This window comes from Centroberyx affinis, unplaced genomic scaffold (assembly GCF_046629955.1).
Source record: "Centroberyx affinis isolate AG114_WGS23_722 - 3 ecotype Tasmania unplaced genomic scaffold, CSIRO-AGI_Caff_v1 ptg008499l_1, whole genome shotgun sequence".
Taxonomy (NCBI): domain Eukaryota; kingdom Metazoa; phylum Chordata; class Actinopteri; order Beryciformes; family Berycidae; genus Centroberyx; species Centroberyx affinis.
In genome coordinates this window covers 1-27,391 of record NW_027284210.1, presented here as the reverse complement: position 1 = coordinate 27,391, position 27,391 = coordinate 1, and the positions used below count along the sequence as shown (strand labels likewise).

Here is a 27,391-nt window from a genome sequence, read left to right as displayed (position 1 = left end):
CTAAGCATTCTGGGTAATCTGGACTCAGAATCCTCTGAAACTTTTTCAGCTCGTTCTTCACAAAGGTGACAATGTTCTCCTCAAGCAGCTGGAACAGAATAATATATGAATCAAACTTTCTTACTAAAATTGTGGAACACAACATCAGATCCATCATAGACTTAAAGCCCGCTGGTCTAAAGAGTGCAGCATGGAGACTGAGGGTTTGTTTTGCATTTCACTTGTTGGTGAAGTAAAAGGTGTTGTTGTTCATTTACACACCATAAATATGGAGTCCAGGTATGTTTGATGCTCCTGGGCAGACTGACCACTGGGAGACTCCGACCTCTGGTGGAGTCTGTGGAAACAAACAAAACATCAGATAGTAGGTCATATTATATCACACACACACACACACACACACACACACACACACACACACACACACACATTTTATAATACTTTATTTTGCTCATTCACATAAGAGCACAGCATTCAAATGTTTCAAGGTTCTACAGTTATGGACACTTAAAGAAATAGTTCACCCACAAATGACAATGATGTCATTATCTCCTTCCCCTCATGTCAGTTGAAACACTGAAGTTTGAATGTCAGTATAACACACAGTGAGTTAGCTGGCACAGCTTCATATCAGCCTTCTGCAAAACAACTAGAGTGAATGGAGAGCGTTTCTTTAGTCCAAAAAGAAAAAAAAATGACATAAAATTACTGCAAACAGTTCTGCAGCAGAAGAAACAGCACTGTGCACAAGTACAACTTGTCATGTATTCAAATACTTTTTAGACAGAAATAACAAAATGGACTCCGAATCAAAAGTTGCTTTTTGGTGACTATTTTAGAAACCAAGTGGTACAAAGATACTTTGTTCTGCAAAGTTTATTGGCTAACAGTTGTTGTAAATGTGTGGCACCTAAAAGTTAAACAGAGTGAGAATGTCACATCTTGGCATCTTGGGTATGATGTCAAATTTTGTTTTTCCATTTGTATTTATCACTTTATTGGGTCATTCAAACATGCTCAACTCATAATTACAATATTTCCAGCAGCATTTGAAGGCAGCATCTGCTTGCTACTGTAATGGCAGTTTGCACAGTGAGATCTAAGAGATAATGAGGTGAATGTTGGACTTTTGGACCCACGGTGCGATTGTTTGGCTTCAGACCACTTGGATCATGCTGTTTGGAGTCATTTTATGGTCATTTTTTTTTTTTTTTTTTAAATCTTTTTAGAACTCTAAAGAGAAAGTCTCCATCCAGTTGTTTTGGAGAAGGCTGATATGAAGCTGCTCCAGCTAACTCGCTATGTGTTATATTGACATACAATGCAATACAATACAATACAATACAATACAATACAATACAATACATCGGGGGCTGTGGGAACATTGGAAAACACAGAAGATCACACAGGACTGTTTACTGGCTGAAGGGCCAGACCAATTTTACATGTCATCATGAATGAGAGTCTGACAACAACAAACCCATCTGTTTTCATCAGTTTTAAGTTTTTACCTGTTATCAATAGAGTGGTGTCCATGTTTGAAGTCAATAGGAGGATCAATAGACCAGTCACTCTTCATGGACACACAGCTGGGTACAGGAGAGTCTGGTCTGTCCTGTTGGATCCTGATAGAAACACAGGATGGACAAAGCAGAGCTGATGGTAGAAAACAGTTAGACAGACCGGCTTTCAGCCAGCAGGTTGACAGTTGCTGGAGAGAAAATGAGAAACACTCTTCCCTCCCTCCACAACTTCCTCCAAAGTTCCTTTATACAAGAAACTGAAGCTCCAAATTGCTTCTTAGTGTCTAACAGGAACAGCCTGGTTATACTGGGCAGCTCCCAGGTGTGAATATACAGTATTATTGTATGTATGTGAAGAAGAGTGATGCTGAAAAAGAGCATGCATCCTCAGCAAACCTTCTCTGCATAAGTAATAGTTAAAACATGAATACAGCAACATTGTAATGCTAGGAACAACTTACTTCTTTTCAGAAGAATGGTGTTCATCTTTAAAATCAATATGTCCATCCTTTGACCAGTCGCTCTTCAGGGACACACAGCTGGGTTGAGGAGAGTCTGGTCTCTCCTGCTGGATCCTGAGCACAATAAACCCCCCAAGGCATAGTAGACATATATCATTTAATAATATAATACCATCATAAAAAGAGATATAATTCGGAGATAGCTGCACAAGCATCCTGTGAACAGATGACAGCAGGAGGAGGTTGGGGTGGAGGAGGTTTGGATCGACTTGGGTCAACAGCAGCAGTGGCAGAATGATCAGCAGTGTGAGCTGGCAGATTATAAACACCGCCTCATTGACTTGTTTGAATGTGATTGGTGGAGAGTCAGCTGACAGCCAATCAGCTGACAGCATGCACGACTTCAGTGATGCTCCATAAGTATAACGTGTAGTTGAAATAGTGCTTCAGTGCACTACACCTGGAAAAATATGAGTAGTGGTAGTACTAGTCACAGCGCTTTAGTGGAGTATAGCATTAAAAGTCTAAATATTTGGAATAACAGCATGGTACAGCAACATAACCGTGCAACTGAAAAACAGGCTGACCAGCATGCTCAAGACAGCAATGAAAATAATAGGAAACAAGGACTTCGAGCCCATTCAGTCCCTCTACGAGCAAGCTGTCATAAAGCAAGCACACAAAATTCTTGAGGACCCACAACATATCCTTTCCTCAGAATATGAACTTTTGCCATCGGGGAGAAAAAAGTTTAAGTAGTAGTAGAAGTAGTATTTAAGTGAAATGTGCCTTTAAAGCAGTAGTAGGCGCAGCAGTGTTTTAGTGAAATAAACCTTTAAAAGTATGTGTTGTAGTAGAAACCTTTAGAATACAATGAAAGTCTATGAAGTGCATTAAGCAGCATGTATCTCATCGCTCCTGCTTTTATTGAAATGTGAAGTAGCTGGATGGAAAGATGATCAGATAACATATCAATATAATTTTGACCTGAATATACATGAACAAACAGCCATATAAAATTCCATCAGGATCAAAGTCCAAATCAACATCCAATCTAAAGTTTGTCAATAAAGTAGTTTTATGATGCGTCTATCAAATGGTGAAATTTAACCTCCACATCTACAGTGAACTAAAGAGCCTTCCTGCTCTGATTAAAACAGAATTAAAAACATTACAACAAATCAACATGTTCAGGACGTCAACACTCAAACACTGATGTGTTCACAAACTGTCACAAAGTGTTTTCATGTTTCCAACCGAAACTGTGAGTTTCACCCTCCTGATCACAAACAGTGATTTCCTATATTCTGTATGCTTGTCTTATTACAGTTAAATCAATCAAGAGTAAACTTAACAGGTTGAAGAATAAAACACTATAAACTGTAATGTTAAGTTTTTGCTACAATACCTTTTCATGTTGGGAAGAACCTGCTGCCTCGCCGTAAGAGAAAGTAGACTGAACTGATACTGTGTGTGTGTGTGTGTGTGTGTGAGAGAGAGAGAGAGAGAGAGAGACAGAGAGAGAGAGAGAGAGAGAGAGAGACAGGCAGAGAGAGAGAGAGAGACACAGGGAGAGAGAGAGAGAGCGAGAGAGAGAGAGAGACAGAGAGAGAGAGAGAGACAGGCAGAGAGAGAGAGAGAGAGAGAGAGAGAGAGAGAGACAGGGAGAGAGAGAGAGAGAGAGAGAGAGAGAGAGACAGAGAGAGAGAGAGAGAGAGACAGGGAGAGAGAGAGAGAGAGAGAGAGAGAGAGAGACAGGGAGAGAGAGAGAGAGATTAATCATTAACCGTAAACAGTTGGATTTTATTCCTGTCACATCAGGAAATAGTGTCAGACTTGGCTTTAAATCAAGAGTTGTGTGTTCTAAAAGTCAAATCCCATGATCACGGTTTAGCTTTCATATCAACAGAAATTCTACCCCTAAATGTAATTAAATCATATGTAGTCCAGTTTGTCTGCAATGTAATTTTTCTTAGTTTCATTACTCATGCAGTTCCTGCTTTTGACTTCAGTTGTACCCAACCAGGTTTTAAAGTAGATTGATGTGAACCCAAATAGTAGGTTCCTGCAGAGCTGCAGCACCGGTAGATCCAGGACCCAGTAGATCTATGACCCGGAAGATCTAGGACCCAGTCAATCCAGGACCCGGTAGATCCAGGACCCAGTTGATCCAGGACCCAGTAGATTCAAGACCCAGTAGATTCAGGACCCGGTAGATCCAGGACACGGTAGATCTAGGACCCAGTCGATCCAGGACCCGGTAGATCCAGGACCCGGTAAATCCAGGACCCAGTAGATTCTGCCTCATCACCCTGCCTGTACACCACCCCAATATGTAGCAGTACAGATTGTAAGTAAGTAAAACTTTATTTGTATAGCACCTTTCAAGACGAGTGTCACAAAGTGCTTCACAAGTTAAAACATAAAAGACATACATAGTGAAAATACAAGTTAAACACATAAGTTCATTACAAATTAAATTCATAAAACGAGTACAGTGACAGTACAGTCAACAACACACATTAGTAAAGATTGGAAGCCAAGACACTGAAGCCCTTCTAGATTGAGGTAGAAAAGTGATCCTTGTTCAGCCAGAATATGCAGGGGAACTGACCAGCCCCTATGTTGAAGTTTCCTGCTGCAGGAGTGAATGCAGGAGAGAACGTGAAAGCAGGAGTTCCACATTCACAGAGACACCAAACCATAACCCGACTGCCATGGTGAATATCCAGGATCCCGGGGGCAGGAAACTCTAGTTGGTGTGATTGCCAACCTCCCTGTACCCGTCTTGATCAGATGGGACTGCATCCTGTTCGGACACTATTGGAACAGAGGTTCACGCCGTCTACGTCAAAGAGCAGCAGGGAGAAGGACAGAGCAGAGGCGGAGCAAGGAGTACCAAGTCAGCATACTCCAGAGCCATACCCGAGATGAGTGGGAGTGATCAGCAGGCCTCAGAAAATGAGATGGAGGAGCCAACTGTACAGAGAGTCTCTACAGAAACAGCTGAGGAGGGGCCTCACCAAGCCCCAGCGGCTCTCGAAGAGACTGAATCAAACAAAGTCTTCTCAGAGTTCTCCCTTTGTGTGGGCACGGACTCACCAGGTCAGTTGGCCACAGCCCAGCGGAATGACCCCATCCTGATACAAGCCCAGAGGGACGTCCAGGTGTCCAGGTCCAGGCATTTCAGTAAACAAAGATCTTTAAAGAATCATTAAATTAGGAGATGAATGTATCAATCAGCTGTTGGTACTGAAACCCTACATCTCTAAGGTTCTGTACCTGTAGCCCACCAGGGCTTAGAAACGACCTTTGAGAGAATCCAGATGAGATTCTACTGGCCAGGAGCCAAGTGAGCTGTGGAGGACTACTGTCGCCATTGTGCCGAGTGCCAGATCTCCAACTCCCAAAGCTCATCAGTGGAGCCTCATGTGTTACGACCGCCACTGTCTGTGGTCCAGAAGCGGTGCGTTTGGGTGGACGAGGCAGGAGGAGACTTCAATTACCCACATGAAGTATTCTACTCTTCTGTTCTGTTACACATGTGAAGAATGTAGCCTGTGTCATCCTATCACTGCTATCCTGTTCTCATTTATAACCCTCTCTGTCATTCCAGCCCTGCCAAGTCTTGGTCTGACATCGCCATTGTCTGTGTCCTAGTCTCAGCTCTGCGTCATTGCAAGTTTCAATTCAGGTAGTATAGCACTCAAGTCAGGATTTTTGTTTTGTCAATCTTTACGGCAGTTAGTGATAGGTACATGTAGTTTGTTAATTACTGTCGACCATCACAGCAGTTAGAGATAGGTAAGTTTTCAGGTTTCATTTTTTTTTTTTTGTGTTATCTCTGTTGGTGTAGGTAGATAGACAGATAGGGATTTTTTAGTTATTAAACTCCCCCCGCCTGTTACTTACTGTGGTTCTAATAAACCTGTTGAACCGTTCCATTGCCTCTTGTCATGTTGGGTCCAATACTGAAAAGCCTGTCACCATGATCCCGTCACCAATCACCCCCTTCAGTGGCACATCCATGGACATTGTGGGCCCTCTCCCAAAGAGGTATTCCTGCTATTCCCGATTGGTAATTGTGAATTAAATCCTTACTGACCAAGGTTCTTGTTTTGTGTCTAAGGTGATGAAAGATGTGCCAGAAACTCCAGGTGAAGCAGCTTCAGACATCGGTCTACCACCCCCAGACCGATGGACTGCTGGAGTGGTTCAACGGCACCCTTAAAAGCATGCTATGGAAAATGATAGAGAAAGATGGAAAGAGTTGGGACCAGTTGCTACCTTATGTGATGTTCTCCATCAGGGAAGTACCATAGAGCATTATGAGCATTATGAGCTTTGAACTGTCCTGGACCTGGCCAAAGAAGCGTGGGAGCAGCTACCACACATGGACCAAATGCATCAGCACATGACGGATATGGCTGATGTCTGGGAGCACATGCAAAAGGCCCAGGAAGCCCAGGCCCGGGTGTACGACAGAGGAGCACAGGTACGAAAGTTTCAACTTGGGGAAAAAGTTTTGATACTGATCCCAAATAACGAGTGTAAATTCTTGACTAAGTGGCAGGATCCATATGAAGTGATGGAAAAGACAGGGCCAGTCAGCTATAGAGTGAGACAACTCGACCGATGCTAAAGCCAACAAATCTACCACGTTAATCTAATGAAAAAGTGATACGATGAAGAGCACACTCCCCATTCCAGACCCCGTCCCTGTTGGCGAACAGCTCGCAATCCACCAGATACAGGACCTCCGAACTGACGACACAGTTTGGGGATGTGTTCTGACATACTGGGGCACATCAATGTCATCGAGCATGATATAGTGACCGAGCCGGGCAAGGTTGTACGCCAATGGCCCTACAGGATCCCAGAAGCCAGACGAACGGCAGTATGGAAAGAGGTACAAAAGATGTTAACAGTGAGGGTTCAGTGAGGGAGCAATCACACGGCGCCTGGTCCAGCACGAATGCAATGGTGCTGAAGCCAGATGGCTGTCCTCGTTTCTCCAATGACAAATTAACCAGGATGAGCAGCTCATTGACTCACTGTTTGAGTCTTCAGCCCGCATTCCTGCTGTCAAAACATCTGGCAAAATTGCAGACTCTGAGACTGCGACCCATACTCCGGACCTGGCCGACACTCTCCCCACGCTTGACCCAATCACAAATGGCCCGGCCGCAGAGGCATCCTCTCCGCCACTCGCCACAGACCCGACCGACACCATCTCCTGGCCGCAATGTGGACTGGCCCCGGAGGCATCCCCACCGCTACTCACCACAGAAATGGCCTTCTGGCACAGCAAGGGTGCTAGACCAAAAGTGTCTACTCCTGGTGAGCTGTGGTCGGACGTTGTCCGCTGTAGGGGCAGCGGAGGAAACAACAACAAAAACAAGAGGAAACCCCAATACACTGCCCCGCCAGGACTGCAACTGGAAAACAGGGATAAAAATACTCAGTGAACCGGATCTAGTGACTGCTAATGCTAATGACGGCACTTCCAAGGCATGCAGCCTAGTACTAGCCACAGAGCTAATGCTAATGCTCCGGCTACCCAAGCTACAACTAAAACTTTTCTGTTCACCAGGGCTTTTTAAGAAATTTAGGGCAACACTCATCTGCACTGGAATATTTATTCTTTTGTCTTTTATACTTTCTTTTTTCTTTTTACTTTTAAATGTGATTTTCACTTTTATCTTGATCTTTTTTTTTATCTTTTTTTAAATCTTTTTGCACTGTCTTTTTAAATGTGATTTTAATGCACTTTCACTTTTTATGCCTTCATTTTACTTTTATATATGTAAAGCACTTTGAATTGCCAATGTGTATGAATTTAGCTATATAAATAAACTTGCCTTGCCTTGCCTAACAAGATAACAAACAGGTCTCCTTATAACCAGGTTGTGGCAATGTGCGAACCTCCACGCATGCCTCCACGAAATTCAGAAAACAGAATTTAAATTCAGTCGTCTGCTGGAACAAATCTCATCACTTTCAATCTAAGTCATTTACACAAACACAAGATCTCAAGTCAAGACTTTAGAAACCTTTTCAAGTCATCAGAGTACAAGTCAGAGTCAAGTCCCAAATCACCAGAACCCAAGTCAAGTAAAGTCTCAAGTCTTCTCTTCATGCATCAACTCAAGTCTCAAGCAATTAAAACTATGACTCGAGTCCAAGTCATGTGACTCGAGTCCCCACCTCTGAGTCATCTGATAAAGGAAATGAAGTAACAGTGAAATTTAGCTGCTCTTCCTTTTGCTAAGGACCCCGAAACCTCCTCAATGACCCCCGGAGGTCCCAGCACCCCAGTTTGGGATCCACTGCTGTGTGTCTCTGTGGTTTCTGAGCTGCTGATCGACTCTGATGATGATCAATAAACTCCAATGATCCCAATCCGTCTGTCTGGTTTCCTCTGTTCATATACACAGATACACAGTCTCCATATAGACTCTGTACATACAGAGGCTTGGGTAATAACAGAATCTTGTAACAGTGTTACATATTCTACATATAAAAATGTCATAATAATAACTTTTTCTAGCGCCATTCATACACAGAATGCAACTCAAAATGCTTTACATAAAATAAATGGACAAAATAAAAAATACAAGCAAAAGCGAGATAGAATTTGTTGAGTAAAGTGACATTAAAAGAGATGGAAAGATAAAAATAGGTAAGTAATTATAATACTCAGGTGCAGGCTGTTTGACTGTATTTTGTTAGGTTAGCTAAAAATAATCATGTATTCTGATTGCAGTTAGGTGATAAACATCAAGGACGAGAGGACAGAGTTCAAACTGGATTCTTTTCACTGGAAACATTAGAAATGAGAAAATAAAGTGCAGAAACAAAGTAAAGTCAGATTCCTCTTCTCACTGTGAATGGATCCACAGTTTGTCAGTTTACAGTTGATCCAGTTTCTGTTGCTGATGGAGAGACACACAATCTGTTCTGTGATGGATGGATTTAAAATGGACTGAAGGACAAAACTGCAGGAGAGATGGACTGAAGGAGAAAGTCACATGACTGACTTTAACTCTCTGGAATCGTCTCCCCCGACCAATCAGATCTGCTGAGTCTGTTGATTCGGCTCCTAAAAAAACATTTTTATAGACTGGCCTTCCTATGACTGGGCTATATGGGTCTGTTCTTATTTGGTTATGTTTTGTGTGTATGTGTGTGTGTGTGTGTGTGTGTGTGTGTGTGTGTGTGTGATTATGTTATTTTAAGATGGCTTTTAAGAGTTTGTTCTTCTCTTAAAGTTTTTTTATGTCATTTATGTCTTTTGTTTTATTCTTTGTAAAGGATGTTTTTACTTTTAAAAAATACTCAAAAACAAGTCTACAAAAAAAACCGACTTAATTACAGTAACTGGTGTGAATGTAATTAGTTACTTCCACCCCTGTACATTACTATGACAGCTAGTCTGAAGCTGTATGAAATGTGTAGTTATGAGTATCAGAACTGAACAACTGTATTTTTCCAGACTCTTCCAGGACTTTTATTCAAGTTCCAAACTTTTCAAGAGCTGAAAATCATCTGATTCATTTTCTAGACTTTCCAGACTGCAAGAAACAAGACAACAATGTACAGTATCTAATGTAATAAGTATAAAAATGAAATGTATACTACTACTACTATTACTGTTACTGTTACAACTACCACTACTACTACTACTACTACTACTATGATGATAATAATAAAGGAGCATTTAGGGTTATCAGGCTCCATTCTTTTATTCGCTTCACTGCAGAAGTCCGACACAAACTTCCATCGACACGTTTGACTTTATGCAGATTTCAATTTGTCTGGACATGAAAATCGTCCTTTCCCAGTGTTATATAAGTTTACATTAATAAAAACATAAACATATCATTGATATGTAGCCTACTTTTATTGTTGTCACTTTTTGTTGTTTTATTTTTTTTTTATTATGTACAACATATGTTAAAATTGTAGATAACTTTGACTCAGATGTTCTTGTTTTAATAAAATAATAAATAAAACAGTTTTCTTGGTGACAGAAAGTTTGATCTGAGCTGAGCGGATCCTTTGTTCTCCATCAGTTTGGTTTGAGCTCCTCTGCCCGGCTCTCTCCTCCGGTTGCTAGGCAGAACGAAACACGGCCTGACGTAAAAAAAGAAAAAAAAAAAGAAAAAAGAAAAAAATTGCTGCAGCAACCAGGAAGTGACGTAGCCTCTCTCTCCCAGCCCTTTCATTCGGTTGCTAGGCAGGACTAGAGTATTTGATTTATATGAAATGTGTGAATGATTTAACCTGGCACTTTATTCTTTTTATATTCTGATCTTGTTGAAGTGTTTTGTTATCAATAAAGTTTTAAAGGGATGAAAAAGGCGGTAGTTTTACTATAAATACTGTTTCATTTGTCACATCCTTCCTTGTTCTAAACTGAATAATCCGACTTTCGCATGCTGCCATATTGTTTGTATAATTCCACATTAGAAAAATAACATTTCACTGCGTTGCTATGGGCGAGTGGCAATAAGAAAAGTGATGCATTCAGGTGCTGTGGATATAATGTGGAAAAAAAAGTGAAAAATGTATGATAAATGTTTTTATTGCAAGACCTGATGCCACTTCCGATGCGCATTTTTAAAAGTGTATTGAGTTTTGTCTGATTTTTATGAATTTCTAATATAATTTCACTTATTTTGGTGACGTTATGTTATGTATATGGCTGGAAATGTTCTATATTTGTCCTGTAGAATAATTAAAAAAAATATATTCATAAAAAAACTAGCCTACTTCTGCTACTACTGTTACTACTACTACTACTAGCCTGTTACTACATAATAATATGTAATAGGAATAAATAATAAAATAATAAAAATATTAAACGATAAACGGCCTGACGTAAAAAATGCCGCCGCAACCAGGAAGTGACGTCGCTGCCCTCCGTCAGATTGTGTTGATGTTTTGTGGACTGGACGGGCTAGAGAACGGGAAGAGGGAGACGGTTTGTTTTTGTTCTCCTAAAACCGCGAAAAGAACACCGAATTGTTGATTTCGTCGTTGTTTCCCGTTAGCTAAGAGTCTTAGCTCGGTTATTTCTCCGAAACGGCCGGGCCGAAAGGCGAAGAAACCGAAGCATTTAATCTCGAAAGGGAGGAATCGTCACCCCTTTGACCCCCCTCCCTCCTTCCCTAACACACACTCTCACACACACAACCATGACGATTCTTCCGAAGAAGAAGCCCAGCTCGGGTGTCGGGGTCTCGGATCACGCCGACGACAGCGACCGTCGGAGCGGCTCCGACCCGCACCAGCACCCCCACCCGCACGGAGGGCGCACCGGAGCCCGGCCGAGGGCTTCACCTCCGCCGTGGTCCTACCAGCCCGCTCCGCCCTCCGCCAGGGATGACAGGCGGAACATCGAGGCTAGCTCTCGGCCGCAGCAGGCCTCTCCCCCGCCCGTCGGCTCGGTTTCCCCCGTAGGACCGGGCGACGGCAGAGACAGCAGTGGGGGGATGGTGGCCGGGTCCCGGGGGGAGCTCGTCGTGTCAGCCGGTGTCGGCTGCGGCGGAGGTATCGGCAGCTGCTGCTCCGGGCCCGGGCTGAGCAAGCGGCGGCGACAGGCGGGCACCTGCTCCGGCGGGGTGGTGGCTCTGGCCGGGGGAGGCCAGCCGGGGGTGACCGGGCCGGGAGGCGTCGGGTCCAGCCAAGACACGGAGGAAGGAGCCGGGGGAAACAACAGCGAGGATGAGTACGAGAACGCCGCCCGGCTGCAGTCCATGGACCCGGCCACTGTGGAGCAGGTAACCGCTACTAACCATAACAACATTAGCAGGAACCGGGGCTGGAACCCGTGCAGCTGTGTTTATGTTGACAAGACATCAAACAGGTTGTGATGTGTTAGCATCAGCGATAAAATTAGGATTCGAACTATTGTAACTGTGTTTATACGAACTAGACATTAGCCAAGTAAGTTTTGATTCATTAGCATGAAGCTAGCTGGATTTGAACCCATGTAACTGTGGTTATAACTAGACATCAAACAGTTCGGTTTAGATGTATTAGCAGAAGCCTAGCGGGATTCGAACTCGTGTGTTTATATGAACTAGAGATTAGCCAAGTACATTTAAATGAGCACGGCGGGATTCGAACCCATATTAACGGTACTGGTACAAACTAGACATCAGCCATTTAAGATTTGATTCATTAACATGAACCTAACTGGATTTGAAACGTGTAACTTCGGTTACAGAGACCAGACATTAGCCAGTTACATTTAGATGCATTAAAATGATCCTAGTGGGATTTGAACAAGTGCAGCAGTGTTGGGACTGACAGGCAGAGCGGGTCTTGAACCCAGGAACCTGTGGTGATAGAGAGCAGGCAGGAACCATGAGAGAACATGATAACAGCATTAACAGGAGCAGTGGGATCTGAACCCATGAAACACTGAGAGAGCTACTGGATAAAGACCAGCAGCAGGCTGAATAGTGGGAACCACAACAACATTATGGATGAGATTTGAACAGATGCAGCTATGAAAAGGTCAAGGGGAGATTTTTTTGGGTGGTGGGTGGGAAGGTTGGCATTCGCTTTACTAACAAAATATATGATGTATGAGATATAACTATGAGAACTCCTGTTAAAGTAAACACAAAGAAAGACTAGCATGGCAGTATGATGTTATTAAGAGCTGGCAAATTAAAAAGCTAATTAAAGTCTTAAGGCTGTGTCGTTTCAACACATCATCAGGGTCTGGTTTGGGACAGCAGATTCATCTGTGTGACTTCTCAACTCAACAGGATTAACAGCTGCACACACCGACACTACCTGTGTGTGTTGTGTTGAAAAGAAACACAAATGTGTTGAATCCAAACACACAGCAGCAGCTGCGTTTCCATGGACAGCAATACTCCGACTGTTGTCCTTATTCTGAATGAGACAGTATCCAGATGAATGTGTCTCCATGTGTTGCTTATAGAACTGTTCCCTTCATGTTCCTGTCTCCAGCTGCGGAGCAAAGTCCGGTCAGCAGGACAGAGGAGGATCACCGGAGACTCGGACAGTTTCAGACTTTACTGAAAACTTCACGATCTCCGTTTCCCTCTAAATCCTGAGCATGCTCAGTTTCAGCCTCTCCTCTTTCCTGTTGTCAGTCTCTTTCTTTCTCCTCTGAAACCAGTTCAGCCTCTGGAAGGCAGAGGAGCGTCAGGCGGTCCAGAGAGAGTCCTGGTCCAGGTGTTTACAGTCTGAGCCGCTTCAGTAATGAGACTGAAACCAGAATACTGCACATGTCTTAATGTGACTCTGCTTACTGATTATGACCTTATTCAGGTTCAGGGGATCAGAACATGCTGTTTACATTCAGACAGTTGTATTAATCAGGTTCATCAGATTATTGCTGTCTGTGTAAACGCAGTCGGTGTTGAAAATGATGCGTTTAGGTCACAGAAGGTCAGGTGGCTTTAACAGTGACTGTGTTTACATGGACTTGAGTATCCCGGTTATGAGGCTTATCCCGGTTTTGATCATATTCGGGATATGGCGTTTACATGGAACACAGAGAAATCTGGTTATTCATATCCCCGTATGATAAATACTAGCATCCCGGTTATTGATTACCGCATGCTGCAGGCGCCTGTGATGTTTACAACACAAACTGGCAATTATGAAATTGTTAATCTGATATTCCTCTGTAACTGTTAACCTTAAATTAATTTGACTGTTTTGTTTTGATGTTTGGCTGTAGTAATGTTTCTTTAGTATTTTCCTCCTGACCTGACTCGCTCCACTGTCCGTGTTGGAAACCGGCCTCCTGTAGTCTGGATCTACAGACTTGAACAGCTCAGCATTTCCATGCTTTCTCCATCTAAACTGCCAAGTATATTTCATTCTTTCATCACCGAAAGACAAAACTCTGTTTCCTCATCGCTCCAGAAGTGAGACGTTCTCGTTGTTGTTGTTGTTGTTGTTTGTGTTTTTCTGTTCTGTCTCTCGGCTGAAGCCTGTGCAGGGAGTCTGCGGCGGTCAGAAACCTGGATCAGATGTTTACCTGCGACAGGATCCCGGTTTCTTTCGGAGTACTCCGGCTGGCATAATCGGGTTTCTCCAAACCGGGATAAGGGCTTATCCAGGTTTCTGTAATCGGGATATGATGTTTACATGCGCAAACACAAAAACGGGATACTTCAAAAATCCGATCATACCCGGGAAACTCAAGTCCATGTAAACACAGTCAGTGTTAGTAGTTGTTTGTATCTACAGCAGGTTCTACTGTAATTGAGGATGACGATGTTAGCATGAAACTGACATGGCTGAGGTTCCCAACATGGCGTCCAAGTGAGGAAGAGCGTCACGTTGCTCTTCCCCTCGCTGGCCGGTTAGTGCCGGCATGAGGAGAGCTTCAGTAACGCTGCGTTCAGATTTCAGAATAAACAGCAACCACAAGTCTTTTCATTTTCACCTGAAGCTTCAGACTCCAGACAGTTAAACTGCAAACTGAAGCTCAGCTGCTGCAACTGTTTCCCACTCTGATGATGAGGTGAAGCACCAACCAATCAGAGGGAAGGGAGAGTAGGGTAGTTATATACTTACTTTATTATTATTTACTTGATTAATTCTTTCAGTTAACAAGAACGATTATTTGCCAAATGAAATAAAAAGGAGACAAATGCAAAGCTGTTTGACGTTATTAGTTGACGACATCATGAACCGTGAAACACCCAGGAAACTCTTTCCTGCCCCGTCGGCTTAATGCAGCTCAGGCGGTCTGGAGGTCTGGAGCGTGAACGCACCGTGAGAGAGAGAGACAGCAGACCGGCAGGAGGATTCACCTGCTGAGCTGCTGGATCTGAAGCTGAAGGATCTTCAATTTCAATTTATTTTTTTGAAAAGGGACGATGGACATTAATCAACATTCAAACAAATGTAAAAGTACCCGAGTTAGCCAAAGGCTAGTTTTCATCGGCAGTCCCTTTGCCTGATGTTGTTAGGCATCTTAGAATAATATAACATGCAATAGTTAGAAGCATCATTGTGATAAAAATCATATACAATACAGTTAAACAACATGAGTGGACAAAATCCAATAGTAGATGATACAGGTGCAGTATGAGTACAGTCATGTTAAAGGTGGATAAAAACAGCATCAGTGTTGACATTGTTGGTTCTCAATAAGCCGTTTCTTAACGATACGCATGAATGAATAATAGGATGGAGACTCTCTGATGTGATGTCTGAAGGAACAGACGGCCTGGCTAAATGCAGTTTTTCTGAGTGGGATTGTGAATGAATCTGAATCAAAACGATCGGAATGAATGAGCTGAATGATCCAATCAGAACGCACGCAGCTTTTCATTTAGCATCACGTTTTATCGGTTGCCAGATATGTCAATCAAACGAGGTCAGGCAGCGTTGCTAAGCACCAGGAGTTCACCTGATGCACGACAACATGGCGAATGTAAATATTTATGCTCATAAATATGATGCAGCTGTGAGCCAGCTTGGTCTTGTTCTGAAAGTTTGTTACAGTAAAATATATACAGTATATTCACTACAGTCCACAGTCTGACTGAATGTTCTGTTTCATTCTCTTAAAGCATTCTGATCTACAGTCTTCTGCTGAAATGCTTGAAATGAGTTTTAGTCAAATATAAATAGTGAAGTTGATCCTATGTATGAATTTCTTTCCAAAGCCTTTGCCTTTCCATTAAGGCAAAGAATCTAAAATATAAGATAGTTTTGATTTGTTTAACATTTTTTTGGTCGCTGCATAATTCAGTTTGTGTTATTTCATAGTTTTGAGTCTTTACTGTTACTCTAAAATGTGGAAAATAGTAAAAATAAAGAAAAATGTGGCGTGTCCAAACTTTTGACGAGCAGTGTATATAAAGATAATTTTGGCCTTTACTAGACAGCTCCCAGTAGAGAGAGACAGGACAGACTGGGAGACACGGGGGGAGGACATGTGATGAAGGTTCTGGGCCGGACTCGAACGCGTCCCAGACCACCGAGGCACCAGGAGCGCGGGGGACGCCCCTAAAAACATTTTGTACATGTTGTGAAGTGCCGTTTCTTTCCGCCCAACATTCTACATCAAAGTTAACATGCTGAGTCGGCTGTGGCGCTCCACCTGCCGACAGATTCTCACTCCGGACAAAAGACGAGACGAGTCACAAAGAAAACGCTCCGGTCAACAGCAGCAGCTTCGTGTCGCTGTAGGAAACATCAGAGAGTCAGACGGTCCGGTCTGGACTCGGGTTCAAACCCGCCGTGTCAGCGGTACTGTGCTGTGTCTCAGTCCACTGATCCACCAGGACACACAGAGAGAGAGAGAGAGAGAGAGAGAGAGAGAGAGAGAGAGAGGGAGTCAGCTGATTAACTTTAACCAGAGGTGGGGACTTGAGTCACATGACTTGGACTCAAGCCCCAGTTTGAATTGCTTGAGACTTGACTCAAGTCTAAATGTAGAACAGCAAGTCAAGTCAGAACCAATCAAGAGTCCAGTATCAATTTAATATCTTAAAGAAAACTAAATATCTAGGACTTTTCAATGCAATATGGTTTTAATAGGATAAAAACTCGGTAAGAGCATCATGAGTTTGATTTCTAGAATCAGTTTCAACTTCAATAAATTCAATCATTCCATACAAATTCAGAAAACAGAATTTAAAATCATCTCAAGTCTTGAGACGCGAGAATGGAGTCTGAGTTGAGAGACGACGTCTCATATGCAGATATCTGTTTTTAGAGATTAGCTGAAATGTCGTCTGGACCTAAAAACTTTGTCGTCTCTCAGCTCAGACTCCGTTCTCGCGTCTCAAGTCGCTAATCGGACTGTAAACAGACCGGCTCAGGAAGAGGAAGTCTTGGCCCGGATGTCCGCCGGCTGCACCGGAAACCCCCAAATATTGTCCGTCGCCCCCAGAGTCTGATCGATCAGACCGATAGACGACGGGTTCAGAGGTTGAAACACTTCCTGCTCATCAGGGTGTAAACCACAGCAGCAACGTGACAGAAAGGTTTCAGGACGCAGGACGTCGGGGCGCCATGTGGGCGTGTCTTCAGGCGTTCATCTGACTGCTCTGTAGCATGTAAACCGGAATATGAATGGAATATTCTATAAGCAACTCATGTAAACACCTTAATCGAAATATTAGGGATGGGAAGATATTAAGGCTGGGTATTGGCGAGGACCTCACGATACGATATGTATCACGATACATTGCAATACTCTGCATAATTTACTGAAAATGTAAAAATAGAGCTGAAAATACAATTTGCTGTGTATCACCTGGGTAGTCTAATATGTACATCACATTATATTGATAACTCAAGTCAAAACTATTTAATTCAAAGGGATTTGAGGGAAATTTGAGGACTTTTTAAATCAGTTTAAAACATGAATAATTTTTTTTAATGTATCGATACGAAGGGCTGGAAAATCGATAAAGTATCATGGAAAAAAAATATTGCAATACTCAGCTGTATCGATTTTTTTGCACAGCCCTAGATGATACATATCGAAATTCAGTATATCGCAATATAAAAATGTGGCAACACGTGTAGTCGGGCAGAAAAATGAATGGTGATATCAGCTCCATGTTATTCTGCTGTAGTAATCACTAATGAGACTCTTGCCCATCACAGTTTCACAAGCTCTCCATTGAAATTATATTATTTTGCACTTTGCATTGACATTTTGAAATTGTTGTTTACATTCTAGCGAGCCAATGGCATCGCTAGAAAGACTTGTGGCTCAGAAATAATCCTAATTCTGCACAGTCAGACTTTGGTGTCACTGAAGTTTTATTTGTGTGTATCGGATAAATATCGAACCGTGAACCTCGTGTACCGAATCGTATCGTGACATGAGCATATCGTCCCTATGAAATATTGTTTTATTTAGAATCAGGTCAATAGTCGGGTTATTGCAGTCCATGTAGACGTAGTCCGTGTTTACCTCCAGACATCAGATTCAGTTTTTATTCTCTAGTCATTTATTTCTCCACTTCCCTTTCTCTCTTGTGTGTGAGTTTGTTTTCCCTGCAGTGTTTATAATGTTGGAAACAAGGCTGCTGCCCTCAGTGTGTGTGTTGTTAAATAAAGGTTGAATGAACATTAGCATCAGGTGGGATGTGAACACACACACACACACACACACACACACACACACACACACACCTGGGCCTCTAGCCACTGTTAGCAGCCCAGTGGGATCTAGAATACCTGTGTGTGTGTGTGTGTGTGTGTGTGTGTGTGTGTGTGTGTGTGTGTGTGTGTGTGTGTACTGGTGGAGAAGTGTGTAGAAATGTCTCATTCACACCTCAGTGAGTCTCTGAATAAGAGAATCACAGAAATGACTGGAATGTAAATGCCAGTGTGTGTGTGTGTGTGTGTGTGTGTGTGTGTGTGTGTGTGTGTGTGTGTGTGTGTGTGTGTGTGTGTGTGTGTGTGTGTGTGTGTGTAACATACGTAGAAATATCTGTCTCATTCATACCAACACACTACAGTAGAGCATCAATGGAGAACACTCACACTCACACACACACATACACATACACATACACACACACACACACACACACACATACACATACACACACACACACACACACACACATACACATACACATACACACACACACACACACACACCAGACTGGATGAATGGAGGCAGAGTGTAGTGGAAAATACTGTGTGTGTGTGTATGTGTGTGTGTGTGTGTGTGTGTGTGTGTGTGTGTGTGTGTGTGTGTGTGTGTGTGTGTGTGTGTGTGTGTGTGTGTGTGTGTGTGTGTGTGTGTGTGTGTGTGTGTGTGTGTGTGAGGACAGTGTGGGAGAGATGGAGCAGGGATTAGAGAGAAGGTGTGTTGTTGATTTTCATATCAAATAAGTGATAATTACTACAATTACTACAGGAACAGCAGTCAGTCAGTTTCAGTCTGTATTATCTATGTATTATGCATTATAATTCATAAATATTCATATATTGAATTCATATATATTCAAATGCTGTTTTGAATTTTGCAGTTGTATTAAACCCTGTGGTTTTGGTTTGGTCCAGTTCAGTCCAGTCCAGTTCGGACTCAACTGAACTGGACTGGACTGGACTGGACTGGACTGGACTGGACTGGACTGGACTAGACTGGACTGGACTTGATCAGACTGACAGTCGTGTGTCCAGGTTTCATGTTGCTCCTCCTCATTCATCTCAGTCCAGAGTTCAGCTCCTCCATGTTTCTCCTCCTCCATGTTTCTCCTCCATGTTTCTCCTCCTCCATGTTTCTCCTCTTCCATGTTTCTCCTCTTCCATGTTTCTCCTCCTCCATGTTTCTCCTCCTCCATGTTTCTCCTCCATGTTTCTCCTCCTCCATGTTTCTCCTCCATGTTTCTCCTCCTCCATGTTTCTCCTCTTCCATGTTTCTCCTCTTCCATGTTTCTCCTCCTCCATGTTTCTCCTCCTCCATGTTTCTCCTCCTCCATGTTTCTCCTCCATGTTTCTCCTCCTCCATGTTTCTCCTCTTCCATGTTTCTCCTCTTCCATGTTTCTCCTCCTCCATGTTTCTCCTCCTCCATGTTTCTCCTCCATGTTTCTCCTCCTCCATGTTTCTCCTCTTCCATGTTTCTCCTCCTCCATGTTTCTCCTCCTCCATGTTTCTCCTCCATGTTTCTCCTCCTCCATGTTTCTCCTCTTCCATGTTTCTCCTCTTCCATGTTTCTCCTCCTCCATGTTTCTCCTCCTCCATGTTTCTCCTCCATGTTTCTCCTCCTCCATGTTTCTCCTCCATGTTTCTCCTCCTCCATGTTTCTCCTCTTCCATGTTTCTCCTCTTCCATGTTTCTCCTCCTCCATGTTTCTCCTCCTCCATGTTTCTCCTCCATGTTTCTCCTCCTCCATGTTTCTCCTCCATGTTTCTCCTCCTCCATGTTTCTCCTCTTCCATGTTTCTCCTCTTCCATGTTTCTCCTCCTCCATGTTTCTCCTCCTCCATGTTTCTCCTCCATGTTTCTCCTCCTCCATGTTTCTCCTCTTCCATGTTTCTCCTCTTCCATGTTTCTCCTCCTCCATGTTTCTCCTCCTCCATGTTTCTCCTCCATGTTTCTCCTCCTCCATGTTTCTCCTCTTCCATGTTTCTCCTCTTCCATGTTTCTCCTCCTCCATGTTTCTCCTCCTCCATGTTTCTCCTCCATGTTTCTCCTCCTCCATGTTTCTCCTCTTCCATGTTTCTCCTCTTCCATGTTTCTCCTCCTCCATGTTTCTCCTCCATGCTTCTCCTCCATGTTTCTCCTCCTCCATGTTCTCCTCCTCCATGTTTCTCCTCCATGATTTTCCTCTTCCATGTTTCTCCTCCTCCATGTTTCTCCTCCATGTTTCTCCTCCATGTTTCTCCTCCTCCATATTTCTCCTCCATGTTTCTCCTCCTCCATGTTTCTCCTTCATGTTTCTCCACCTCCATGTTTTTCCTCCATGTTTCTCCTGCTCCATGTTTCTCCTCCATGTTTGTCTTCCTTCATGTTTCTCCACCTCTGTTTCTCCTCCATGTTTCTACGCCTCCATGTTTCTCCTCCATGTTTCTTCATCTCCATGTTTCTCCTTCATGTTTCTCCTCCATGTTTCTCCTCCGTTTCTCCTTCATGTTTCTCCTCCATGTTTCTCTTCCTTCATGTTTCTCCTCCTTCATGTTTCTCCTCCTCCATGTTTTTTCCTCCTCCATGTTTCTCCTCCTCTATGTTTCTCCTCCATGTTTCTCCTCCTCCATGTTCTCCTCCATGTTCTAAGGTTCTGATTGGCTGAGACAGAGGTCCTGTGTGTCGTCCTGAAGAATTCTCTGAGCCAGTGACAGGCGTTTGTTCTTAGCCAATAGAAAGGCAGAATCACTCCTCACTTTGTAGTTTTTAATATTTTATCAGAGAATTTGAAAACTCTTTTTAACTCCATGATGTAAACACAGTGTTCTCTCTCTGTGCCATCAAGCCCTTTAGCTTTTATCAATTAAAAAATTATCGTTGTTTTTTGTACATTTTAATATTCAAAACCGCTCAGATAAACCGAGAATCGTCTGCCGGTCGAGACGTTCCTCATGTTCCTCGTGTTCCTCGTGTTCCTCGTGTTCCTCGTGTTCCTCATGTTCCTCATGTTCTTCATGTTCCTAGTGTTCCTCATGTTCTTCATGTTCCTCGTGTTCCTCGTGTTCCTCGTGTTCCTCATGTTCCTCATGTTCTTCATGTTCCTAGTGTTCCTCATGTTCTTCATGTTCCTCGTGTTCCTCATGTTCCTCATGTTCTTCATGTTCCTAGTGTTCCTCATGTTCTTCATGTTCCTCGTGTTCCTCATGTTCCTCGTGTTCCTCGTGTTCCTCATGTTCCTCATGTTCTTCATGTTCCTTGTGTTCCTCATGTTCCTCGTGTTCCTAGTGTTCCTCATGTTCCTCGTGTTCCTCGTGTTCCTCGTGTTCCTCGTGTTCCTCATGTTCTTCATGTTCCTCATGTTCCTCATGTTCCTAGTGTTCCTCGTGTTCCTCGTGTTCCTCGTGTTCCTCGTGTTCTTCATGTTCCTCGTGTTCCTCGTGTTCCTCGTGTTCCTCATGTTCCTAGTGTTCCTCGTGTTCCTCGTGTTCCTCGTGTTCCTCGTGTTCTTCATGTTCCTCGTGTTCCTCGTGTTCCTCGTGTTCCTCATGTTCCTAGTGTTCCTCGTGTTCCTCGTGTTCCTCGTGTTCCTCGTGTTCTTCGTGTTCCTCGTGTTCCTCGTGTTCCTCGTGTTCCTCATGTTCCTAGTGTTCCTAGTGTTCCTCGTGTTCCTAGTGTTCCTCGTGTTCCTCGTGTTCTTCGTGTTCCTCATGTTCCTAGTGTTCCTAGTGTTCCTCGTGTTCCTAGTGTTCCTCGTGTTCCTAGTGTTCCTCGTGTTCCTAGTGTTCCTAGTGTTCCTCGTGTTCCTAGTGTTCCTCGTGTTCCTCGTGTTCCTCGTGTTCCTCGTGTTCTTCGTGTTCCTCGTGTTCCTCGTGTTCCTCGTGTTCCTAGTGTTCCTAGTGTTCCTCGTGTTCCTCGTGTTCCTAGTGTTCCTCGTGTTCCTAGTGTTCCTCGTGTTCCTCGTGTTCCTCATGTTCCTCGTGTTCTTCGTGTTCCTCGTGTTCCTCATGTTTCTAGTGTTCCTCGTGTTCCTCGTGTTCCTCGTGTTCCTCGTGTTCTTCGTGTTCCTCGTGTTCCTCGTGTTCCTCGTGTTCCTAGTGTTCCTAGTGTTCCTCGTGTTCCTCGTGTTCCTAGTGTTCCTCGTGTTCCTCGTGTTCCTAGTGTTCCTCGTGTTCCTCGTGTTCCTCGTGTTCCTCGTGTTCCTAGTGTTCCTCGTGTTCTTCGTGTTCCTCGTGTTCCTCGTGTTCCTCGTGTTCCTCGTGTTCTTCATGTTCCTAGTGTTCCTAGTGTTCCTCGTGTTCCTCGTGTTCCTAGTGTTCCTAGTGTTCCTCGTGTTCCTAGTGTTCCTCGTGTTCCTCGTGTTCCTCGTGTTCTTCGTGTTCCTCGTGTTCCTAGTGTTCCTAGTGTTCCTCGTGTTCCTAGTGTTCCTCGTGTTCCTAGTGTTCCTCGTGTTCCTAGTGTTCCTCGTGTTCCTAGTGTTCCTCGTGTTCCTCATGTTCCTCATGTTCCTCGTGTTCTTCGTGTTCCTCGTGTTCCTCGTGTTCCTCGTGTTCTTCGTGTTCCTCGTGTTCCTCGTGTTCCTCGTGTTCCTCGTGTTCCTAGTGTTCCTCGTGTTCCTCGTGTTCCTAGTGTTCCTCGTGTTCCTCGTGTTCCTAGTGTTCCTCGTGTTCCTCGTGTTCCTCGTGTTCCTCGTGTTCCTAGTGTTCCTCGTGTTCCTAGTGTTCCTAGTGTTCCTCGTGTTCCTCGTGTTCCTAGTGTTCCTCATGTTCCTAGTGTTCCTCGTGTTCCTCATGTTCCTCAGGGTTTCTAAGAAGACACACAGCTTTTACCTGACAACAGCAGGATGTGTATGTGTTTAAACTAACTGTGTGTGTGTGTGTGTGTGTGTGTGTGTGTGTGTGTGTGTGTGTGTGTGTGTGCGCAGCAGGAACACTGGTTTGAGAAGGCTCTCGGGGAGAAGAAAGGCTTTGTCATCAAGAAGATGAAGGAAGACGGAGCCTGTCTGTTCAGAGCCGTGGGTGAGTGACACACACACACACACACACACACACACACACACACACACACACACACACACACCACACACACACACACACACACACACACACACACACACACACACACCCTGAAACAAAACAGACTTGACAGACTTGATTTTGTTTGAAAGTGTAAATCTGTAATTCCCACTGTGTCCAGCAGGTGTCAGTATTACACCATGTATTTACTAGTAGACAAATAGCTTCTAAACACACACATACACAAACACACACACGTACACACACACACATACACACACACACACACACGCACACACACACACACGTACACATGCACACACACACACGCACACACGCACACACACACACACGTACACATGCACACACACACCTGCTGCTGCAGTTTTAGTTCTCCTGCTGTACTGCGGCTACAGTCTGATACTGTGTTCTGGTGCTACTGGTTTTGTTCTGCTGTCTGTCATGTTGGTGAAAGGTGTAAACACACAGGAAGTGACATCACATCCTGTGCCGTTCACTGGACCCTCAGCCCGGAGGGAAACTGAGACGGTTTCCAGTCACAGAATCAGTTTTCACTCTTCAGTTTCCACACCGAGTTTCACAGAAAGTCTTTTTGTTCACTGGAAGCTGTTTCAGCAGCAGGGGAAACTCACTCAGCACATTTCCACTGAGTGAAGCCTGTGAACAGCTGAACACTTGAGTTTCAACTGTAAGAATCTGACATTTTAAAGCTTTTCAGGTCATCTCCACCCTTTGAAATCACACTGACTCCAGAAGTGAGAGCTAGGTGTTGGTTTCTTGTGTCGGGAAATAGTTTTAAGTTTTAAATTGAGGTTCGATTGTGTAATAAATGTGTTATTAAAGCTTCGGTGAGCAGTCGCCCCTCTGTCACCCCCTCTGTCACCCCCTCTGTCACCCCTCTGTCACCCCCTCTATCACCCCCTCTGTCACCCCTCTGTCACCCCTCTGTCGCCCCTCTGTCACCCCTCTGTCACCCCTCTGTCGCCCCTCTGTCACCTCTCTATCACCCCCTCTGTCACCCCCTCTGTCACCCCTCTGTCACCCCTCTGTCGCCCCTCTGTCACCTCTCTATCACCCCCTCTGTCGCCCCTCTGTCACCTCTCTATCACCCCCTCTGTCGCCCCTCTGTCACCTCTCTATCACCCCCTCTGTCGCCCCTCTGTCACCCCCCTCTGTCGCCCCTCTGTCACCTCTCTGTCACCCCCCTCTGTCACCCCCTCTGTCACCCCCTCTGTCGCCCCCTCTGTCACCTCTCTGTCACCTCTCTGTCACCCCCTCTGTCACCCCCTCTGTCACCTCTCTGTCACCCCCCTCTGTCACCCCCTCTGTCACCCCCTCTGTCACCCCTCTGTCACCTCTTTGTCACCCCCTCTGTCACCCCCTCTGTCGCCCCTCTGTCACCCCTCTGTCACCTCTCTGTCACCCCCCTCTGTCACCCCCTCTGTCACCCCTCTGTCACCTCTCTGTCACCCCCTCTGTCGCCCCTCTGTCACCCCCTCTGTCACCCCCTCTATCACCCCTCTGTCGCCCCTCTATCACCCCTCTGTCACCCCTCTGTCGCCCCTCTGTCACCCCCTCTATCACCCCCTCTGTCACCCCTCTGTCGCCCCTCTGTCACCTCTCTATCACCCCCTCTGTCACCCCCTCTGTCACCCCTCTGTCACCCCTCTGTCGCCCCTCTGTCACCTCTCTATCACCCCCTCTGTCGCCCCTCTGTCACCTCTCTATCACCCCCTCTGTCGCCCCTCTGTCACCTCTCTATCACCCCCTCTGTCGCCCCTCTGTCACCCCCCTCTGTCGCCCCTCTGTCACCTCTCTGTCACCCCCCTCTGTCACCCCCTCTGTCACCCCCTCTGTCGCCCCCTCTGTCACCTCTCTGTCACCTCTCTGTCACCCCTCTGTCACCCCCTCTGTCACCTCTCTGTCACCCCCCTCTGTCACCCCCTCTGTCACCCCCTCTGTCACCCCTCTGTCACCTCTTTGTCACCCCCTCTGTCACCCCCTCTGTCGCCCCTCTGTCACCCCTCTGTCACCTCTCTGTCACCCCCCTCTGTCACCCCCTCTGTCACCCCTCTGTCACCTCTCTGTCACCCCCTCTGTCGCCCCTCTGTCACCCCCTCTGTCACCCCCTCTATCACCCCTCTGTCGCCCCTCTATCACCCCCTCTGTCACCCCTCTGTCGCCCCTCTGTCACCCCCTCTATCACCCCCTCTGTCACCCCTCTGTCGCCCCTCTGTCACCTCTCTATCACCCCCTCTGTCACCCCCTCTGTCACCCCTCTGTCACCCCTCTGTCGCCCCTCTGTCGCCCCTCTGTCACCTCTCTATCACCCCCTCTGTCGCCCCTCTGTCACCTCTCTATCACCCCCTCTGTCGCCCCTCTGTCACCTCTCTATCACCCCCTCTGTCACCCCCTCTGTCGCCCCTCTGTCACCCCCTCTGTCGCCCCTCTGTCACCCCCTCTGTCACCCCTCTGTCACCCCTCTGTCACCCCCTCTGTCACCTCTCTATCACCCCCTCTGTCACCCCCTCTGTCGCCCCTCTGTCACCCCCTCTGTCGCCCCTCTGTCACCCCCTCTGTCACCCCTCTGTCACCTCTCTATCACCCCCTCTGTCACCTCTCTATCACCCCCTCTGTCACCCCCTCTGTCACCCCCTCTGTCGCCCCTCTGTCACCCTCTCTGTCACCCCCTCTGTCGCCCCTCTGTCACCCCTCTGTCACCCCCTCTGTCACCTCTCTATCACCCCTCTATCACCCCCTCTGTCGCCCCTCTCTGTCACCCCCTCTGTCGCCCCTCTGTCACCCCCTCTGTCACCCCTCTGTCACCCCCTCTGTCACCTCTCTATCACCCCTCTATCACCCCCTCTGTCACCCCCTCTGTCGCCCCTCTGTCACCCCCTCTGTCGCCCCTCTGTCACCCCTCTGTCGCCCCTCTGTCACCCCCCGACCGATCGGTCAGGCGAAGGCCGGCAGGTCATGTGATCTGTGAAGGAGAAGTCTGATTGGTCAGAGACAAACTGAAGCTGCAGCAGTTTGTGTTGAAGTGAAGTTTAGTTTTCCAGAGCCGCTCTGCCTGAACGACACAGACAGGGATCTGTGGTGTGGCTGCTGATGTTCTGATGTTTGGACAGGAGAGAGAGAGAGAGAGAGAGAGAGAGAGAGAGAGAGAGAGAGAGAGAGAGAGAGGCAGAGAGAGAGGGACAGAGAGAGAGAGAGAGAGAGGGACAGAGAGAGAGAGAGGCAGAGAGAGAGAGAGAGAGAGAGTGTTTACCTGCCTTTAAGGTAGAGATAGAAACATCATCATCTTTCACTGTGACCCACATCGACACATACCTTCCCACCACACACATACACTCACTCTCACACACACACACACACACATACACTCACTCTCACACACACACACACACACACACACACTCATTCTCACACACACACACTCACGCAACAGTGTAAGTGATCCAGGTCCATTCAGTACAATCCAGGTTGTGTCTCACATAACAACTATTATGTTGCTGTGGTTATGTCATCGCTGTGTGTGTCTGTGTGTGTGTGTGTGTGTGTTTGTGTGTGTGTCTGTTTGTGTGTGTGTGTGTCTGTGTGTGTGTCTGTGTGTGTGTGTCTGTTTGTGTGTGTGGGTGTGTCTGTGTGTGTGTGTCTGTGTGTGTGTGTCTGTTTGTGTGTGTGTGTGTGTGTCTGTTTGTGTGTGTGTGTGTGTGTGTGTGTGTGTGTGTGTGTGGGGTCCCAACTGAAAAGCAAGAGCTACCCTCCTCTTGTTATTATATAACAGTCTTAGTACATTCCTCAGTTTATTCTATTCTATTCTATTCTATTCTATTCTTTTCTATTCTGTTCTGTTCTATTCTGTACTGTGCTGTTCTGTTTTATTCTATTCTGTTATATTCTATTTTCAAAGCCCATTTCTTTGCTCTTACTTTCATTTCACAGAAACCAGTCATAAGCTTCCACACTCACACACACTCACACACACACACACACTCACACACACACACACACACACTCACACACACTCACAGGTGGGTTTTGTTTAGCGATGGGGTGTGCAAACCGTTTTCACACTTTGCTGGCTAGTTTCTGTTTCAGCTGGGCAGGTGTATGTGTGTGTGTGTGTGTGTGTGTGTGTGTGTGTGTGTGTGTGTGTGTGGTCGAACTCGTCAGTCTGGTCCATGCGACTCGGTCTTCTTTCTGTTTGGACTCTGGCTCTCGGGTCATTGAACACAACACACATGATAAAAGTAGTATA

The 27,391-nt window shown here is 45.3% G+C and overlaps 1 protein-coding gene across 1 annotated transcript; it reads left to right on the top strand.

Moving 5' to 3' along the window:
* Positions 1–10,933: 10,933 nt before the first annotated feature.
* Positions 10,934–25,475, top strand: LOC139640156 (OTU domain-containing protein 5-A-like; the record flags this gene model as incomplete). The annotated part of the gene is made up of 5 exons (XM_071514326.1): positions 10,934–11,769; positions 23,016–23,109; positions 23,971–24,061; positions 24,211–24,254; positions 25,398–25,475. Coding segments are annotated over exons 1-5 (892 nt in total), but the record flags the coding sequence as incomplete, so codon positions are not given.
* Positions 25,476–27,391: the final 1,916 nt, after the last annotated feature.